The 18,129-nt window shown below is 42.9% G+C and overlaps 1 protein-coding gene across 4 annotated transcripts; it reads left to right on the forward strand.

Annotated features, from left to right (window-relative positions):
* Nucleotides 1-12,838: 12,838 nt before the first annotated feature.
* Nucleotides 12,839-17,772, forward strand: LOC115159674 (uncharacterized protein C2orf81 homolog). 4 transcript variants are annotated; one of them, XM_029709625.1, is made up of 5 exons: nt 12,861-12,876; nt 13,686-13,824; nt 14,213-14,480; nt 15,527-15,736; nt 15,854-17,772. In XM_029709625.1, the coding sequence occupies exons 3-5, from the start codon at nt 14,232-14,234 to the stop codon at nt 16,883-16,885; spliced, it is 1,491 nt and encodes a 496-aa protein (XP_029565485.1). In that variant the 5' UTR covers nt 12,861-12,876; nt 13,686-13,824; nt 14,213-14,231; the 3' UTR covers nt 16,886-17,772. The 4 variants fall into 4 exon arrangements, with proteins under 4 accessions (XP_029565488.1, XP_029565485.1, XP_029565487.1 ...); XM_029709627.1 differs by having other exon boundaries at nt 15,857-17,772; XM_029709628.1 differs by lacking the exons at nt 13,686-13,824; nt 14,213-14,480 and having other exon boundaries at nt 12,839-12,876; nt 15,854-17,762.
* Nucleotides 17,773-18,129: the final 357 nt, after the last annotated feature.

The following is an 18,129-nucleotide window of genomic DNA, read 5'->3' on the forward strand; positions in this document are numbered from 1 at the left end:
CCACTTTGCTGAGGATGTGTGCTCAGCCCTCTCCTGTGCTCCCTGTTCACCCATGACTGAGTGGCCTCGCACACCTCCAACTCAATCATCAAGCTTGCAGACGACACAACAGTAGTAGGCCTGATTACCAACAATGACGAGACAGCCTACAGGGAGGAGGTGAGGGGCCTGGGAGTGTGGTGCCCAGGAAAATAACCTCTCACCCAACGTTATCAATACAAAGGAGCTGAATGTGGACTTCAGGAAACAGCAGAGTGAGCACCCCCCTATCCACATCAACGGGACAGCAGTGGAAAAGATAGAAAGCTTCAAGTTCCTCGGTGTACATATCACTGACAAACTGAAATGGTCCACCCACACAGACAGTGTAGTGAAGAAGGTGCAATAGCGCCTCTTCAACTTCAGGAGGCTGAAGAAATTTGGCTTGTCACCTAAAACCCTCACAAACTTTTACAGACGCACAATTGAGAGCATCCTGTCGGGCTGGATCACCGCCTGGTATGGCAACTGCACCGCCCGCAACCCCAGGGCTCTCCAAAGGGTGGTGCGGTCTGCCCAACGCATCAACAGGGATAAACTCCCTGCCCTCCAGGACATCTACGGCACCCAATGTCACTGCAATGCCAAAAAGATCATCAAGGACAACAACCACTCGAGCCACTGCCTGTTCACCCCGCTATCATCCAGAAGGTGAGGTCAGTACAGGTGCATCAAAGCTAGGGCCAAGAGTCTGGAAAACAGCTTCTACCTCAAGGCCATCAGACTGTTAAATTATGTTAAATAGCCATCACTAGCACATTAGAGGCTGCTGCCCAATAAACATAGACTTGGAATCACTGGCCACTTTAATAATGGAGCACTAGTCACTTTAATAATGTTTACATATTTTGTATTACTCATTTCATATGTATACTGTATTCTATCCTATTCTACTGTATCTTAGTCTATGCCGCTCTGACATTGCTCGCCCAAATATTTATATATTCCATTCCTTTACTTTAGATTTGTGTATTGTTGTGAAATTTTTAGATATTACTGTTAGATATTACTGTTAGAGCTAGAAACACAAGCATTTCGCTACACCCACAATAACATCTGCTAAACACGCGTATGTGTCAAATAAAATTTGATGTTGTGTCGTAAGCTGTTAGTAGCCCATGTGCCTCACCATAATAATTTCCACCTCTTAATTTCACCTACTGTTCTGACTTGGTGGTGCACATATAGCCTATAACATGTTTGAGAGAAATGTAATCATCGAATACTGTAAGAGCTTTCATTGTCTGCTTATATGCCCCCTTTCTTTATCCTACAGTTCTGACTTGGTGTACAGGGAGAACTGTAAGATCGGCCCATGTTCTGAATTCTGTCGCTGTACATTTCAAAAGTGCTGAACAAATAGTTATATTGACTACGTCCGTCCTAGCTCGCTCATTAATGTCTTAATCGAAATTACGGCTTGCCTCTTATGCACTTGTCGTCCCCTTATGCCATAGTTTGTACATCTCAGTTGTCAGTAGAAGCCACATTTGTTTAAGCAAGTCAGCCATATCAGCTATGTTTTTTTACAAGGCAGTAAATGAGGCTGAATAAACTGTTTCCCTGCCAGACAAGGCTCCGCTGATAGTCAGGTGTAGCAGTGGTAAGGTGTTGGGACTGCTTTTGGGACTCAGATGTTGGGACAGCTTTGTGTAGGCCCTAACAGGTTGTGGGCACAGTTTGTCACCAATATAGTGCAATTAATGTATTGTTTAGTGTTTTGTTGTGTAGTGGCTTTGCTGGCATGCATCCCCACCAAGATTTACATGCTAAAATCCCAACTGTATCCACCATTGAAATAACCCTCAAACTACATTTGCATGGCTAAGTCAATAGCCATTAGCTAACTACCCCAGCAATCATTACATCATTACAAATACTCAGGACTTCTTGGCTTTTGTATAGTTAGGTCTATTGGATTCCTTTTCGCGTTGATCATACGAGTGTGTTATAATGTTTCTGCCAGTACTCATTTGGAGAATGAGACATTCAATACACCAGGCTCAGAGTAAAGGTTGGGATGAAGTCATAGAGGACATGAACGAATCAGGGATCAGACAGCGATTGGTACAGAACCTGTACAGACACGTCAGGTACTAATGCTCATCACAACAAATCATAGTCCCTCTACCTGCATCCCGTCACTTCCAGTATATAGGTGGACTGCACAGGAGGTCAGTGGCACCTGAACGGGCTTGTGGTAATGGATGGAGTGGAATCAGTGGAATGGTAACAAAAACATCAAACACATGGATTCCATGTGTTTGATGCCATTCCATTCACTCCGTTCCAGCCATTATTATGAGCCGTCCTCCCCTCAGCAGCCTCCACTGGTGGACTCTACCAGTGGAGGCTGGTGGGAGAAGCAATAGGAGGACGGGCTCATTGTAATGGCTGGAATGTAATTTTTGGAATGGAGTCAAACATGTGGTTTCCATATGTTTGATACCGTTTCATTTATTCCATTCCAGCTATTACAATGAGCCCATCCTCCTATAGCTCCTCCCACCAGTCTCCACTGGACTGTACAGTATATGGGTGGACAATCAGCTTGGACTTCACAGTATATGGGTGGACTGTGTCTACGAGCATACTTAAGCACCTCATATCAGCCATAACTATGTGAGGCGTGGTCCCTCTCTTGACCTTTACCAATAAACTTGTTTTATTGCCATGGCATGCTAATTCTAACCCTGTTATTATCTATACTTTATGAAGAAATTCACAATACTTCAGTGTAATTTCATATGACAAATGAATAGATCTACATCTAGATCAACGTCAAACAAATACAAATAGTTAAAAGGTTTTAAAGGAGATATCCCAACCTGTTTAGTAGTCATTGTGAGTTTGAATGTGAATTTCTCTGTCTGTGTTTAGTAATCCCTGTGGGATAAAGAGTGTTATTTACTATTGCTGCTAAACTACTGAAAACCTGCAAGATGGATAGAATGTATCAGTACTCAAGGTAAGACCCAGATGCAGACTGTCAAAGTAACACTGTTTATTGTAGCAAACAGGGGCAGACAAAGACAGGTCAAGGCAGGCAGGGGTCGAAAATCCAGGGTAAGACAAAGGTACAGCATGGCAGGCGGACTCGGGGTCAGGGACAGGCAGGGTTCAGTAATCCAGAGGTGGAGCAAAGGTACAGGATGGCAGGCAGGCTCAGGGTCAGGCAGAGAGGTCAGGCGGGCAGGTACAGTGTCAGGACAGGCAAAGGTCAAAACCGGGAGGACTAGCAAAGAGAGACTGGGAAATGAAGGAGCTGACAGGAAAAATGCTGGTAAGCTTGAATGAACAAGACGAACTGGCAACAAACAGACAGAGAACACAGGTATAAATACACAAGGGATAATAGGGAAGATGGGCGACACCTGGAGGGGGGTGGAGACAAGCACAAAGACATGTGAAACAGATCAGGGCGTGACAGAATGTCAAAATAAGAAATATAGTATAATAAGATATCATTGTATTTTGAATGATGTCGGTGATTACCACGATCCTGTCCTCCCTAATTAAGGTGCCAGCAACCTCCTGTGCTGTGTGTTTGTGTGTGTTTCTGTGCTACCTCCACTTTGTTCACTACTTTCCTCTCTACCTGAGTTATGGTGAGGAAGTCTTCCTCTATGCCAGTGGTACTCAGGCCGCCCTAAATTTGCGGCTTGAGGTGATTTTCCTATTTTCCATTCATAATACATATCAATGATACAATTTCAATTCAATGTGTTTAATGCAGGCCTGAATCACTTCATTGAATAATATCTATTGTTCCCTGGACGGCAGATAGATGGCAGTAAAGTGCAGCTGTTGAAGAGAAAGGCCAAAATAGAACGCAACTGCTCAGCTACAGCGACCGACACATATCAGTTTGCTACTAGCTAATTTTGCAGTCTGGTCGACAAGGATCGATTTATTGTAAAAAAGAAACATAAATCTATTGACAATGAAAGTGAGGGGGAAGAACTGGAGAACAACGTGATAGCTATGAACGAACAACAACCGGAGAACCAGGAAAATCAGGAAGATGACGGCGGGAAATGCAGCTAGCTAACGTAGCTAATGTGGCTAACGTGGCTTCGGTGGCTAAGAGAAGGATATGGTCGATTCAAGAAGAACACAGAAAGTTCCAAGAGAAATGGACAGACAATTATTTTTTGGACTGCATGAAGGGACTAGCTCACATTGTCTTATTTGCCAGAAGTCAATCAATTCTTTTAAACAAGCGAATTTAGAGCAACATTTCCAGTCACACCATGCCCACTTTGACAAAACATATCCGCCGCAAAGCAACCTCAGAAACAACAAAATAGAGTTCTCAATGAAGCAATATTTTCAACAATGAACAATGTGAAACAAAAACAGAGAAACAGACTGACCAATGCACACCTGGATTGCCTCAAAAGGAAAGCAACAACAGACTATACATTTACAATGAATTCAGTCAAGGATAGATGGCCATTTTGAGTCTTGATCTTCTTCAAGGAGTTTCCATCTTAATGCAATTTGGATCATTTTAGTCTCAACATTGACAACTAAACCATGCTTTTAGTTTAAAATGTGTTTCACGGTTTAAATGTGTTTTGTGATGGTTTCTGTACCTGAGCCATTCAATTTCACACAAACTCCATTCTCCCTCACCCCATTGGATGGATGAAATTCAGGTTTAAGCCATTCCTCATCTGTGACTATCTTCCTCCTCCTCCACCTGCACTTCCTCATCAAGTGACACCATTTCCAGGTTAATGTCAAGCCCAGATTGGTTCATCTCCAAGGCTACATGGGGGGTGGGGACAGGGCAGTGCCGGATAGACTGACTCTCTATGCATTGACTCATTGGACTAATAGATGGGGTCTCTATAGTAGACATTGAGAGCCCAGAGCAGACAGACTCTCCTCTAAGGTTGGATCAGAAGGAGAGGAGGCTGGGTGAAGGTCTGAGGGGATCTGGGTGGAGTAGTCTTTCTCCTCTAAAGCTGTGTGGGTGAAGGGAGGTTCAGGGCTATAGTGGGGACCTTCCAGGGATGTGTCTAACTTGATTGCTGAGGTTTTTGACTGCTTATTCCTCTCCATCTATATTTTTTTTAATTTTTTTATTTCACCTTAATTTAACCAGGTAGGCCAGTTGAGAACAAGTTCTCATTTACAACTGCGACCGGGCCAAGATAAAGCATAGCAGTGTGACAAAAACAACAACCAAGGGTTACACATAAACAACGTACAGTCAATAACACAAAAGAAAAATAGAAAGATCTATGTACAGTGTGTGCAAATGTAGAAGAGTAGGGAGGAAGGCAATAAATTGGCCATAGAGGTGAAAATAATTACAATTTTGTATTGATACTGGAGTGATATATGTGCAGATGATGATGTGCAAGTAAAGATACTGGGGTGCAAAAGAGCAAGAGGGTAAGTAATAATATGGGGATGAGGTAGTCGGGTGTGCTATTTACAGATTGGCTGTGTACAGGTACAGTGATCGGTAAGCTGCTCTAATAGCTGATGCTTAAAGTTAGAGAGGGAGATATAAGACTCCAGCTTCAGAGATTTTTCCAATTTGTTCCAGTCATTGGCAGCAGAGGACTGGAAAGAAAGGCGGCCAAAGGAAGTGTTGGCTTTGGGGATGACCAGTGCAATATACCTGCTGGAGTGCGTGCTAAGGGTGGGTGTTGCTATGGTGACCAGTGAGCTGAAATAAGCCAGGGCTTTACCAAGCAAAGACTTATAGATGACCTGGAGCCAGTGGGTTTGGCAACGGATATGTAGTGAGGGCCAGCCAACGAGAGCATAGAGGTCACAATGGTGGGTAGTATATGGGGCTTTGGTGATAAAACGGATGGCACTGTGATAAACTACATCCAGTTTGCTGAGTAGAGTGTTGAAGGCTATTTTGTAAATGACATCACCGAAGTCAAGGATCTGTAGGATAGTCAGTTTTACGAGGGTATGTTTGGCGGCATGAGTGAATGAGGCTTTGTTGCAAAATAGGAAGCCGATTCTGGATTTAATTTTGGATTGGAGATGCTTAAAGTGAGTCTGGAAGGAGAGTTTACAGTCTAACCAGACACCTAGGTATTTGTAGTTGTCCACATATTCTAGGTCAGAACCGTCCAGAGTAGTGATGCTAGTCGGGTGGGAGGGTGTGGGCAGCAATCGGTTGAAGAGCATGCACTTAGTTTTACTAGCATTTAAAAGCAGTTGGATGCCACGGAAGGAGTGTTGTATGGCGTTGAAGCTCGTTTGGAGGTTTGTTAACACAGTGTCAAAAAAAGGGCCAGATGTATACAGAATGGTGTCGTCTGCGTAGAGGTGGATCAGAGAACCAGTAGCAAGAGCGACATCATTGATATATACAGACAAAAAGAGTCGACCAGAGAATTGAGCCCTGTGGCACCCCCATAGAGACTGCCAGAGGTCAAGACAACAGGCCCTCCGAACTGGTGCTTGCTTCGGGACAGAAACCCCCTCGGACGGTTGTGTCAGTAGACCAGTCGTGATGGATCGGCGGGGCTCTGTGTCGGTCCAGGCCAATTGGTAAAAGAGGTAACTGAAGCTCAGGAATTGCTTGAAAGATCTCTTCGGCAAGCCGAGAGATGGGCGTAGATTCGAGTCTAGCTCCAGACTAACTGGTGCTTGCTTCAGGACAGAGACGTTAGCTAGTGGTAGCCACTCGGATAGCAGCTAGCTAACTGCGATGATCCTGAGTAAAGGTTCAGAGCTTGCAGAAGGAATCCGGAGATATGGTGGAGAAAAGCAGTCCGATATGTTCTGGGTTGATATCGCGCTGTGCAGGCTGGCAGGAGTTGACCGGGCTTAAGTTGGCAGATGTCCCAGTTAACGGTGGTGGCTAACTAGCAGTGGCTAACTGACTACTAGCTAGTAGCTAGTTAGCTGGCTAGCTTCGAAGGGGGTTACGGTTCTAAAGTAAAAAAACAATAGCAGATCCATGCCGCATTGGGTGAGGCGGGTTGCAGGAGAGTATGTTCAGTCCGTAGATGGAACATTTTTTATTAAAAATATATACTAAATACATACAAAGAAAGAAACGATATATACAAGGGACGCGATAAGACAATCAAAACATTCCACTGCTATGCCATCTTGGAGGAAAAAGGCGTAGCAGTGGGATATATCCTCTGCTTCGCTAACACTCTCCTCCTCCTCTCCCTCAGTAGTCTTACTATCCTTCTCTTCCACTTCAATCACATCCTCCTTGTCCTCTTCTACTCCTTCCATCCCCTCATCCTCATCTCTCTCCTCTTCCACTACACACATCCCTCCCCTCCCCTCCCCTCTCCTCTCCTCTAGTACCTCTTCCTCCTCCTCCTCTCTGTCTTCCCAAGCAGGGGTGGTAGCCTTGGTCTCCTCCTCTTCTTCTATTTCCTCAACTACCACTTTAATTCCTCCCCTCTCCTCCTCCTCTGCAAGCTCTGTCTCCAGGTCTCTCAGCCTGCATGGGGACTCAGACAGAGCAGGCAGTGGCCTGGAGGGGGGCAGACTGGCCTGGGAGAGAGAGAGAGAGAGAGAGAGTCCGGGGTGTGACATTTACATTTTAGTCATTTAGCAGACACTCTTATCCAGAGCGACTTACAGTAGCGAACGTATACATTTCATACATTTTTTTCCCCCGTACTGGTCCCCCGTGGGAATCGAACCCAAAACCCTGGCGTTGCAAACACCATGCTCTACCAACTGAGCCACATGGGACCGAGGGGGTCCATGGAGGGGTGAAGAAGGGGGTTATGGGAGGGGAAGGGGCCTGAGGGGACATGGAGAAGGGAGTATTAGACTCGACACAAGATGGTTGTTGGGGATGTAAGAATATGTCGAAAATAAATGCACAACGCAGCGACAGAGTACGAGCGGTCAAGAGGACTAGAACTAACGATTAAGGGAAATTGTGTTTTTTCTGTAATAGGGAATTATTGATCAATGGTTCAGAGACATGGGAGGTATATGTCTTCTGAAATAGGATACTTGTTATTTGGCCATTGGCTAGTTTTATTGCAAGGAATTCTAATTGATCAACCACAGGCTAGGGCTGGGTTATAAAACTACATGCTGTTCCTTTGTTCTGTGGGGAGAGAATCACTGAGAGCATCACTGAGGACAGGGGAGAAGGACCATCTACCTCCCTGTCCTATTTTCCTCCCCCTTATTTGCATTGGGGTTAGTGTTATTGAAGTGTAACATAAATTGCTAACAGGGATGTATATAATCAGAGGATTTGGAAGGAGAGATGGGAGAGACCATTATTGGACTACAGCGGTGAGTGGGTGTCTGGGTGAAGGTAGAGACCATTGTTGGTCTGTGGGGGAAGATGGGAGTGGAGGGTTCTGACTTCCCAAATATGAAAGCGTTGTCTGTTAGACTCCATTGGTATCGTCTGAATGTAGGACTTGCTATGTAAAGAATGGAGAATACAGAAATGTACAAGTCAGGTAGAAGACATTTGCATGAAAATAACACCTAAATCAGGGATACAAACAAAGAAGATGGAAGGAATATGTCTGGAAAAAACAATACAGCCTAGTTTGCATATTCCATGATAGCATATAGCATGTTGATATCAATAAAATCCCTCCCTCCCTCCCTCCCTCTCTCTCTCTCTCTCTTTCTCACACACACACACACACACACACACAATATTGTATAACTAACCTTGTGGGGACACACAATTCAGTCCTTTTCAAAATTCTATTTTCCCTAACACTAAACCTTAACCCTAACATTAACCCCCAAACCAAACCTTAACCCTAAACCTAACCCTAGCTCCTAACCCTAGTCCCTAACCCTAATTCTAACCTTAAACCCCCCCAGAAATAGCATTTGACCTTGTGGGGACAAACAATGTCCCCAGTTGGTCAAATTTTGTTTGTCTACTATTCCTGTGGGGACTTCTGGTCCCCACAAGTATAGTTAAACACACACACACACCTGTGAGTGGGGATCCTGGGGTGGGTGAGGCAGAACCAAAGTAGTCAAGTGCTTAAAAAACTCTTTAGGTTTTGCAGTCGAGACATGAGCGCTGCTGCCTTCTGGAGGTGAAATAGAGTATTATAAACTGAGTGGTTCAAGCCCTGAATGCTGATTGGCTGACAGCCGTGTTATATCAGACTGAATACCATGGGTATGACAAAACTGCTCTAATTACATTGGTAACAAGTTTATAATAGCAATAAGGCACCTCGGGGGTTTGTGGTATATGGCCAATATACCACGGCTAAGGGCTGTATCCAGGCACTCCGCGTTACGTCGCGCTTAAGAGTATAATAGACATATACCACACCCCCTCGTGCCTTATTGCTTAATTATACCACACATGCTATATATCAGTGCATTTCCATGGTTATAGCTAGATACAGTCTGTCATTCCATCCATTAGTTAAACCAGGGGCGCAACTTAGGTTGTAGAAGTGAGGGGGACATAATTATTATTATTACATTTTTTTATCCAGTAGGATAAACACTACAAACAGCCTACCCAACCGCTCGGAGGCGTCCACATGGTCCTAAAGCACACCTTGCCTTGCTTTGTATCACATTCCAATTATTAACTGGGACACACACACACACACACACACACACACACACACAAAAATGACATTTCAGAATGTGTCCCTGAGTTAAACAGTCATCTGCCAACTGGCCACATTAATTTGATAGTGAATGCAAAAGATTTCTAGAGATAATAAACATCCTTTCATCTAATAATAAGGGTGTAATGATGGGTAGGAAAAAAGCCTGAATTTGGGTTACGTAGCTGAAGTTCCAAAATAGGGAAGCAATACTCACAGCTATTCTCTGTACAGAATCAATGTGCTCCGCTTCTGCTCCTGCACATGGTGGAAACCCACATGAAAAAAATACTGTAGTGTATACTATGTTAGAAATACTATAGTATTCACTGTAGTGTTTTTCCTGACTTTACTGTAGTATTTACAGTTTACTATAGTATAAATACTGTAGTAAAAAAGAGAGGTATACTGTAGTGTTTTTGCAGACTAGTATACTGCAGTATTTACTGTAGTGTTTTTGCAGCCATTAATGTAGTATTTACTAAAGTGTTTTTGTTTTATAATATTTGACATAGAAGTGGTGGGCTTTCTCCTTGAGGACACCTACTTGATAAATACTAAAAGAGCACATTTTCCATAACCTGCTCTTTTCTATAACCTATAGGGAACACAATTTATGGTCTATACTTGGCATGTAGATTTCGCATGTAGGTTTCTCAGAGGAATGGGCAGGGTATTTGCAAATTAAATATTGTAGATTGTATTATAATTTTGAGGACTATAATGTTTTTGCTGTAGTATTTACTAGAGTGTTTTTTTGTGGATAATACTGTAGCATTTACTATAATATTCCACAGTGTACTAACAAACTCTATACTAGGTACTACACATGATCAAGGAATACTACAGTGTGTAGTACAGCATTCTACAGTATACTACAGTTTACTACAGAATTCTATAATAAGTGCTGTAATATTCTACAGTAAACTGTATTGTTTTCCATGTGGGGATGTAATACATAAGACAGGCAGACATGTAGACACACATGCACAAACGCAAACACACAAACATGCTAGTGATGAGCAGGTCAGCTGTTTGTTCATCCGCACCTGCCCACAATTGCTAATAACCCATCTACAAATGCCTGACTGTATGTGATAAAGTGAAATACATACACCTTAGCCAAATACATTTAAACTCAGTTTTTCAGAATTCCTGACATTTAATCCAAGTAACAATTCCCTGTCTTAGATCAGTTAGGATCACCACTTTATTTTAAGAATGTGAAATGTCAGAATAATGGCAGAGAGAATGATTTATTTCAGCTTTTATTTCTTTCATCACATTCCCAGTGTGTCAGAAGTTTACATGCATTCAATTAGTATTTGGTAGCATTGCCTATAAATTGTTTAACTTGGGTCAATAAGTTGGGTGAATTTTCGCCATTCCTCCTGACAAAGCTGGTGTAACTGAGTCAGGTTTGTAGGCCTCCTTGCTCGCACATGCTTTTTCAGTTCTGCCCACAAATTTTCTATAGGATTGAGGTCAGGGCTTTGTGATGGCCACTCCAATACCTTGACTTTGTTGTCCTTAAGCCATTTTGCCACAACTTTGGAAGTACGCTTGGGGTCATTGTCCATTTGGAAGACCCATTTGCGACCAAGCTTTAACTTCCTGACTGATTTCCTGAGAAGTTGCTTCAATATATCCACATATTTTTCTTTCCTCATGATGCCATCTATTTTGTTAAGTACACCAGTCCTTCCTGCAGCAAAGCACCCCCACAACATGATGCTGCCAGCCCCGTGCTTCACGGTTGGGATGGTGTTCTTCGACTTGCAAGCCTCCCCCTTTTTCCTCCAAACATAACAATGGTCATTATGGCCAAACAGTTCTATTTTGGTTTCATCAGACCAGAGGGTATTTCTCCAAAAAGTACGATCTTTGTACCCATGTGCAGTTTCAAACCGTAGTCTGGCTTTCTTATGGCGGTTTTTGGAACGGTGGCTTCTTCCTTGTTGAGCGGCCTTTCAGGTTATGTCGATATAGGACTCGTTTTACTGTGGATATAGATACTTTTGTACCTTTTTCCTCCAGCATCTTCACAGAGTCGTTTGCTGTTGTTCTGGGATTGATTTGTACATTTCGCACCAAAGTACGTTCATTTTTAGGAGACAGAGATGAACCCTCCTTCCTGAGCGGTATGACGGCTGCGTGGTCCCATGGTGTTTATACTTGTGTGGATATAGATACTTTATAGGCAAAGCTACCAAATACTAATTGAGTGTATGTAAGTTTCTGACCCACTGGGAATGAGATGAAAGAAATAAAAGCTGAAATAAATCATTCTCTCTGCTATTATTCTGACATTTCACATTTTTAAAATAAAGTGGTGATCCTAACTGACCTAACACTGGAAATTTTTACTATGATTAAATGTCAGGAATTGTGAAAAACGGAGTTTAAATTTATTTGGCTAAGGTGTATGTAAACTTCCGACATCAACTGTACCTGATCTCAATTTCGAGTCTCATAGCAAAGGGTCTGAATCCTTATGTAATAAATAAGGTATCTGTTTTTTATTTTTAATACATTTGCTAACATTTCTAAAAACCTGTTTCGCTATGTCATTATCGGGTATTTTGTGTAGATTGCTGAGACTTTCTTTGTATTTACTCCATTTTAGAATAAGGCTGTAACAAAATGTGTAAAAAGTCAATGGGTCTTAATACTTTCAGAAGGAACTGTATAATATTCCTATCGCACCACGTGTGTATATTTTCTTTTACAATTTAATTAATCCATTAAATAAAAAATAGCACATCAAATGACGTTATTATAGTAAACTAGCCTACTCCACACAGTAAATGATTTTGCCTATGTGACTTCGACAAAACGTTATCAAACCCAACTTGCCTTATCAACACAGTAGGCCTAAATATTTCCTAACAAGATCACAAATTAAATATACTTACTCCTCAACTGCCGCTTGTTGTACAATTTCTTTGCCATAGTATTTTCTGTTAAAAATACAATTAAATGAATGTCTGTGTTGCCGCGGAGCTCTCAAATACCGTGCCCGTCTCTCACTCTATGGACGGTCACTGCTTTCCGAATTACTTGAGACATCCCTACCCTTAACCCTAAACTCTAACCATAACCTTACCCCAAACTAAATTTAACCCATAATAATTTTACATTACATTGAAGTACAGACACCCAAGGATCCCAGATAGCACGGACACTGGGAAATCCTATGAATTTGTCTGTTAGACTGCTCCTATTGGTTGTCTGATGTACTGGGAACTGGCAACAACAGTCTGTAAGTAGCTAACAATGTTTAGATCTGTATACAGCGAGATAAGATAATGTACAATCCCATGAGGTGTTGGGGGAAAACCAGATTACCTATAGATTGCACATAATCTTTTCTAGGACATTATAACTGGAAATACACAAAGTGTAGGCGACACTATAGCGCGATGTGGCTACATCGGAATGTTGGCTTGCACGGGAAAAACAAAAATGTTCTAGCATTTATGGTTGAGATGTAATTAATATAAACTATTCACCTTATGACTTTTAACATGCAGGCGTCACACAGACTTTAGTAAGGCGTTGGTTTGACAACATTTTAGTTACACGGTCAGTGGTAGGAGACAGCATCATTTTATTAACGCACAGGCGTCACGCAGATGTAAGAATCACATGATGTCAGTCAGACGTTCAATGGTAGGCGAAAGCCACACGGTGGTACTGTTGCCTAGGCCAATATTTGGGCGTTTATCATCCCTCAAAAGCTGCTGAGCTCTAACTCCATCTGAGTCCTACTATGGAGAAGCCACACAGATGGCAAGGACAGCTAGAGACCTTGATGACACCTTGCTCCTTGCCTGCCCCTGGCTTGTTTCAGAGACCATCTTTGCTTGCATGACCACTCAAGCCATGAACTTTCCTGACCCTCTCATGACCTTCCATCTGATGAATGTTGTTTTAAAAATTGCTTGTTTTTTTTTGGTTATGTTTAAACCGCATTCAAATTATTTATGTAATGAATAGCGTTATAAAAGTAGAAAACATTATCATTATTATTGCTCTGAGAAAAATAATTTTGGAGCCTGTGCTTATTAGTTGCTACGTCGATTGAAGACGCCTGTTGCTCAGCAACCGCACGCGCCAGGGACATGAAGGAAACAATGTTGACGAGGCAAGACAGAAAATCATTGAGTATGGGGTTCTAGAACTAAGCATTTTATGGAACTTTCTTGAGGTGAGCATTGTTCAAATTATTTTGTGACACTGGCACATCATGCATGTTTAATTGTTTTCGCTATTTCTCAAGAAGACATTCACCATTGACACAGTTGTGTCGGCATACAGCCATATTGTGAATGCTTCAATGCTCATAGGAGGATACCACTCACAACATAAACAATCTCGATGAAATCAATAATAATAATAATTATTGTTATTGTAATTCTAATTCATTCAACGTATATAGTGCTTTTTAAAGAATCTCAAACCGTTTCCTCCCAGGGTGGATTATTACAAATCTATGTCATTGTGCCACTATCAAATTCATGATAAAGAATTCAGAACCCTCAGTCAATAACCTACCGGTATGTATCAAATTGATAAATATCAATATTCATCTGCAGAAAACATCTCCTCGGAATCATGTCACGCTCAGCGGCCAAATCTCGTGACAAGAGTCGTGCTGCCAGCTTGGTTCTGGCACCTGCTCTTCCTCGCCCTGCCTCGGTCCAGAATGTGGAGACAGTGGACATTGTCCCAGGTCGCCTCACGGAAGCCGCCTGGGTCACCATGACAACACAGGACAACGGGGAGGAGGTGGTGGCGGAGATCATGGGAGAGCTGGAGGCTGTGGTGATGGACAGGTGCTATCAGCTGTACCTGCAAAAACAGGTGTGTAGCTGTCACAGACAGTGGCGCTCTATTTGGGGCAGGTGTAGGCAACTAGATTCAGCCGCGGGAAGATTTTGTCGGAGCAAATGGTCGGGTAGCCAGAACATAATTGTAACAATTTGTACACTGCAAATTGACCAGAACTAAGCCCAAAAAGAGATTGTACAGTATTTGAAAATATCAATAATTTCATACCTTGATTACATTAAGACACGATCATATAAAGGTAACTGCCAAATAAAGGAAAAACCAACATAAAGTGTCTTAATAGGGTGTTTGGCAACCATGAGCCAGAACAGCTTCAATAGCTTCAATGATCAAATCCCGAGTTGCCAAGGTAAAAATCTGTCGTTCTGCTCCTGAACAAGGCAGTTAACCCACTGTTCCTAGGCTGTCATTGTAAATAAGGATTTGTTCTTAACTGACTTGCCTAGTTAAATAAAAATTATACCTTGGCATAGATTCTTCAAGTGGCTGGAACTCTATCGGAGGGGTGCGACACCATTCTTCAATAATTTGGTGTTTTGTTGATGGTGGTGGAAAAAACGCTGTCTCAGGCACTGCCCCAGAATGTGTGTCAACCCAAGTGTTCAATTGGGTTGAGATCTGATGATGGAGACGGCCATGGCATATGGTTTATATAGTTTTTATGATCATCAAACCAATTTTTATAAATGACCCTAAGCATGATGGGATGTTAACTGCTTAATTAACTCAGAAACCACACCTGTGTGGATGCACCCACTTTCAATATACTTTGTATCCCTTATTTTTCAAGTGTTTCCATTTTCTTGGCAGTAACCTGTATGTTTTATTTGTGGGAATACTCGGGAACAGATTTGCTGAACACATTTTTTGCTAAATTCCTGGTGATTTAAAAGTATTTTTTCTTTAACATTTTTTATGGAATAGGGTGTCATTTGGAAGGACCTTTCTATACCCCTAACCCCTAACCAGTCAAAACACCCACACATGTGCCTGACATCTCAAACAAATGATTCTCTCTCTCTCTCTCCTTCTGTCTCTGTCTCTGTCTGTCTGTCCAGCTGGTGCCGTTCACAGCGACCTGGGCCTATGAAAGCCTGGTGCAGATGTCTGACTGGTTGTTCCTGGCGAGGGATGAGGGTGAGGGGCCAGAGAGTGCCACCTTGTGGGGGGAGGACACAGAGCCTGAACCCTGTAAGAGCGACTCATGGGCCGAGGGCTGTGTTCCTGTCCGGTACACCAGTGTGAGCTCACACACACCTCTTTTGCAGGTAACAATACACACATGCATAAACACACATATGTATGTCACAAGCATGCTTGCACCGTCACATGCATGATACCTGATGATACACACTGATACCTGATGTGGTTTTGTGTCTCTGCAGAAGTTGCTGGATTTGCACCTGGCAGAGTCTGTTGATCCATGGGACTCAGATACACAGAGCAAGCACCAGTCTCCAAGTAGACAGGACAGCAAACCCCAGTCTCCCAGTAGACAGGACAGCAAACCCCAGTCTCCCAGTAGACATGACAACAAGCCCCAGCCTCTCAGTAGACAGGACAGCAAGCTCCAGTCACCTACAAAGCCAGAGCCTCCAGACAGAGAGAGAACAGTTCTAGCAAAAAAAAGAATAGTGGATTTAACTGAACCTGAGAAGCTAGACAAGACAGAGAAGATAGGACCAGAGGAAGTCCAACCCTCACCTTACCTCACTGTAGCCACCTATAAAGCCCAGAGGAGGAGACAGTCTCAGACCCAACCAGGTGTACACAAGGCCCTACCACCACCTCTGAAGACCTACAAAGCCTTATTCACCCCTAGTGGACCAACCCAGCAGTACCAGAGCCTCTCTGTACCCCAACTTCGGGGGCATAGACCACGAGAGGTCCCAGTCACTAGGAGACTGGACCCCGCTAGACTACCACAACACCATGTCTGGCCCGAGGTGGAGGTCCTGGAGCCTCGCCCCTCACACCACTCAAAGGAGAGAACAGGGCCCCAAAACAGCGCCCCCCTTCGGCCCAATCAGGACCATCACAGCATGGCACACCGAGCCACCATCATCCCCCTGACTGCCCACACCCACCAGGCTTTACCCAGCAAGACCCGGAAGAAGAGTCTCCACCATGGTGTCCAGCTACAGAGGCACGTGCTCCGAGACGGTACCCAGCCAAGGGGCTCGACTGTGGGCTACACTCCGCTCTCCACTGGCCTCGATCTGGATACCATTGAGCTGGTGCCAGGAGTGGCCATTGGGGACCCAGTATGTGGGACTGGGGAAAACAAGCCGTTCTGGGTTTCCCGTCTGCCTGAGCTGAGGCCCATCAGAAGCAGCCTCCCGGCAATGTTGTGGTCCTTGGATCAGGTGGTGGGGGGGCAGAGCCCTCGAGTCAGTGCCCCCATTGGGAAACACTGAGCATAAGGAGCGATAGGAACCACTGCAGTCTCAATCACACTGCAGCCTAATGGACTGCTATTTGATGAATTGGTGCTGATTTGCTTTTATTTAATAAAGATAAGATGTGAATTGCATTTTCTATTCTAAGTTTAATTTAAGCTATTCCAGCATGTATAAGCCCTCTTCCAAATGTTGTGGTTGTTTAAGGAAGTCCACCTAGCATCTAACCCTATTTAAATCAGGGACTGCATTTGAGTTTGTGTATTTATTTTGATGCTTTTCTTCTGTGAGATAGTGAGTGCTCCCATGTACTTGAACCTCTGCCTCCCATGTATTGTTACATTGTTACATAGTTACATAACAACACAGTGATATTGTTACATGATTGTTACTGATCACCTGTTTGTTTTCAGCTTTGCCTTGTTCATAGATGTCCTGAGGTTTGATGTTAATGCAGTTCAATACTTGACCCCATGATGGCAGTGAGGAACATATTATAACATTTGTCATCATAATGGTTCTGAGCAAATTCAAGAGTTGTTTGCTAGGGTGCACCAAGAATATGCAACGACAACAGACGACCAAGGAAAATACATTAAACACCATTGTTCGGGTCTAGCTCAACGCTTCATACATTTACTTTATTTTAGACATATATTATCTTTTGTAATGACATTCATTCTCACCACCGAAAACTGAGTCTTATCAACCATTGAGAAGAGTATTTAAAAAAACGTCTATGGGCAATTATTCTGTGTTGAGTTCCTGCATAGCGATAAGGGCAATGTTTTTCTGTTTTTATTGAAAGCAATACTAAAATATCCCCCAGCTAATTTTGCACTGTATGCATGAATTGTTTACCATATGTGGCCCCTCAACATAAAGATCTTACTTTTACTATATAGTACTTATATTTTGGATCAATTATGTATGATATTGATGTATTATGTATATGGTTCTGTACATTCTGGCTAACATTTCAAGCATAATAAGAGTTGGACATAAGCATCAGAGGGCCCAAGCTAAGGGGCCCCACTGTTGATTGACATGTGCCATCAAATCAAAATCTAATCAAATGTATTTTTTATGAAGCCCTTTTTACATCATCAGTTGTCAGAAAGATCTTATAAGTTGTGTAATCAGTTTCATTGTGGACTCCACAGAGTTTTATAGAGGGCTGTGTCATACAGCCCTGAACACTTCTCTAAAAGCACTCTTGCCAGCTGGCACATATTGAGAAAATAGCTCATAGATTCATAGAT

The sequence above is a fragment of the Salmo trutta genome, chromosome 23 (assembly GCF_901001165.1).
Source record: "Salmo trutta chromosome 23, fSalTru1.1, whole genome shotgun sequence".
In the NCBI taxonomy this organism is placed as follows: domain Eukaryota; kingdom Metazoa; phylum Chordata; class Actinopteri; order Salmoniformes; family Salmonidae; genus Salmo; species Salmo trutta.